The 3,184-nt window shown below is 41.0% G+C and overlaps 1 protein-coding gene across 1 annotated transcript; it reads right to left on the bottom strand.

The window, feature by feature from the left end:
- Positions 1 to 225: 225 nt before the first annotated feature.
- LOC131031512 (phospholipase A1-Igamma3, chloroplastic-like) lies at positions 226 to 1,656 on the bottom strand. Its single transcript, XM_057962631.2, has one exon. The coding sequence runs from the start codon at positions 1,654 to 1,656 to the stop codon at positions 226 to 228; it is 1,431 nt and encodes a 476-aa protein (XP_057818614.2).
- Positions 1,657 to 3,184: the final 1,528 nt, after the last annotated feature.

Below are 3,184 nucleotides of genomic sequence, written 5' to 3'. Positions count from 1 at the left end.
AACCTTGAAATCACAAATAGTCTATAAATGTTATCTCAATTATTGAACTCTTTTCCCTTGCAGATGTGCATCTTGAAAACAACTCTATATAAAATTTTACTCTCATCTACAACGAAAATGGTGAGAATTTGTTGTATTTGTGTGGACCAAAATTTGTATAAAAATATAGTCTATGCAAACTGTTCAATTAACATACAATATTTATGTGAAGTCACAAATATGTAATTAGAGAAAGCAAGATTGAGATCTTTGGGGCTGAACCCATCGACCTTGAGAGTTTCTGACCATGCCCTTGTTGGGGTCTTGCCTCCAGCAGGGCAGAATATTCAACTGGTCTTGTAAAAAATTAGCTGCCTTGTTGACAAGAGCTGGATCCCGTCCACTTGCGAGCTGAAACGGCTCTTCGCGGCCGTGGTATCCATCCAACAGATGCAGATGCGCCTCCAAGTTGTGGAAGCAGGACGGATCTCTTGTGGGTCGGAGGAAGGGGGATTTGGTGTGATCCAGCTCCAATTCCACTCCTACGTGGGAGTAACTCCACGGCACCGATTGAGAATGCTCATTGAACAGAATTCCGGGAACCTTTGGAACTACGTCGTGGGCGTTCACCACTCGCAGGATTTTGATCCCCAGCCGCTCCAGGTGCTCCTTGAAGGCCGGATTTCCCACTCGCGGGCCTGCAAAGGAGAAGACAGTGATGGGAATCTTCTCATTTCCATTCTCCTCGTCCTGATTGATTCCCATCTCTGCAATGTCATACGCGCTTAACATTGCGAGCGCGCTCCCTAGGCTGTGGCCCGTGATTGTTATGCTCAGCTTTTCTCCCTTGTACTTTTCGATTATACTTCTAATCTCCGCGTGAATTTGCTCATGGGCGCTGGATTTGGCGAAGCGGCAGTCTTTCTGGCTGGCGGTGTATAGGTTGAGAAACCCCGATTCCACTTTGACGCGGGAATCTGGATGGTCTGAATGGAAACCCACGGGTATGAGAAAATCCATGAGGTCGGCCAGCCACTCCAGATAAGTGGCAGTGCCTCTCCACGCGATGAGTATGTCTCGTCGCCCAAGTTTCTTTATTTCTTGCTCGTCCTCCGCCACAGCCACGAAACCCATCCAGTTGGCATGGTTGCTCCACAATTTCTCCCCCGCCGGGGACTTTTTGAAGAAAGTGGGGAGATTGATGTTGGTGGTTGCGTAGAGATATTTTGTGATTTCGTAGCCGGTGTGAGAAAGGCCGACATCTTGGAGTATGGTGCTGCGATTGTACTTGCAGCTGCCGCAGTATTTGGAGTCGTGGTCGAAGTCAAAGGCGTCGTAGCAGGCCTGGGCAAACTCTCCGTATTTTATGAGCTCACTGCGGAGGAGATGGTCCATTGGCTCCAGCATACCCTCCCAGTTGTTCGAACCCTGCACCTCCCTCCAGACATCGCTCAGATTCCTTGCGGTCCTTCTCTTTGTCATGCTTATATCTTTGTGCTCCAGGTGGGGATGATCGTCAGGGCCCCCGCTCTTTTCCTTGTCCCCATGAGAGGTGAACACTTGTGGTGCTGTTTGTCTTTGTCTCTGTTTGATTCTCATGCTCAGACAAGGCACCTCCCACAAATTGCTGGTATTGTGGCTCGCAATTCCAGGTTTAATCCTCAAATTCATCATCATTTCACAGCAAGAATGGTAGTTTGGTTTTAGGTAGCGGAAGAAGGCAACGCAATGCCAAACCACAGTCGAGTTTTGACGAATTCGGAGAGCATGAATGCGCGTTTATTAAGTCTCAAAGTCAGATGCGATGAAGAATGGATACTGAATTTCTAAACATGTGTAGAGATTTTTTGCCAAGCGATCGAAATTAAAAATGAAAGGTGTTGACTAGTATCTTTTAGTCGAGTAATACAAAATAGCCACGAAATTTCCGAAAGCATACACATCAACTTTAACCTGGAGAACGTGAGTAGGCTTTGTTCGCGTGGCTATCAAAAATGAGTGTTTTATATAAATTTGCGCAGTTTTACGAGTTTGGATGATGTGTTTTTTTAAGTTTTTTAAAAATAGTGTTCTATTTAATTGTCTAGTTTGAAGTAATCTTTACTCGGCCTTTTGGCTAAGATCAATTGTTGTTTGAAGTAATCAACATTGTCCTTTGAAGTAATCAACGTTCTATTCTATATTTTATTTATATTTAAAATTGAATAATTATTTTATTTTTATTGGTTAAAAGAATTTTCTAATAATATACAAAATACAGTTTTACTTCACTTTTTTATACATATCTTATTTTAGAATTTCAGAATAATTTAGAAATATTTTTCTTTTAATATTTCAAATTTCACTTATTATTTTAAATTCTTCTTAGAATTAATTAATAGATACAATTTTTTTCTATGCTCATTACAGCTCACTTACAAGATCGTGTTAGCTTATATTTAATAGTTTGAGATAAGTTGAATAGCTTACTAGGGATGCTATCAACCGTACATCTCTCTTCCTACACATCTATGTGTGGTAGCTTCTTTATTTATTTTGGTCACTCATATGAGACCACCATCTCAAAGCTTAGCTAAGCCATCATTGATTTGGAGGTGCAACCTTTCAATTTTGAAAATTAGCTTCACATGGCTACAAGTTTCCACTAAAAGCAAGTTGCAAATGCTCACTTGGCACCCAATTCAAAGCTTGAATTCATTAGCTCAAGGTTGGATACTTGATATCTATGGTTTTTTTCAGGGTTTACTTTAGTGGCGAATATTTCTCGTCGCCGACTTGGAAAATGGCGAATATATTGTACCGATCGAGCGTGGCCATGTCGCCCAGACTTTATAAAAATTCGTCAAATGCACGGCCCAATCGCCCATTGTTTTATGTAATTAATTGTCTCTCTATCAAGATTTCACCAATAGAATATACGTTTTCCACATAGTAAATTCAATATTTTTGCCTACACTTTTTGAGGTTGTCTTAATAGACGACAATAATTCGCCAATAGCCATATAAATATTTATTGGCCACGAGGACCCAATTAGTCTAGCATTTTGTGGAAGTGTGTCTCAATTCACCCCACTTTTCACCAACTCTATTATAATTGCCAATTAATTGGACGACCCATAATCGCCTCGAAAATTGCATAAGACGTGTTATAGTTAAGCATGATTCGCCAAATATTTGTATACCATATAAAATTCCTGTTGAATTT

The sequence above is a fragment of the Cryptomeria japonica genome, chromosome 10 (genome assembly GCF_030272615.1).
Source record: "Cryptomeria japonica chromosome 10, Sugi_1.0, whole genome shotgun sequence".
NCBI lineage: Eukaryota > Viridiplantae > Streptophyta > Pinopsida > Cupressales > Cupressaceae > Cryptomeria > Cryptomeria japonica.
The sequence above is the reverse complement of the archived record's forward strand: the minus strand, read 5'-3'. Positions and strand labels throughout refer to the sequence as shown.

Bases quoted from the DNA above. Each gene is read 5' to 3' on its own strand.
- LOC131031512 (XM_057962631.2), bottom strand. From the start codon at position 1,656: ATGATGATGAATTTGAGGATTAAACCTGGAATTGCGAGCCACAATACC.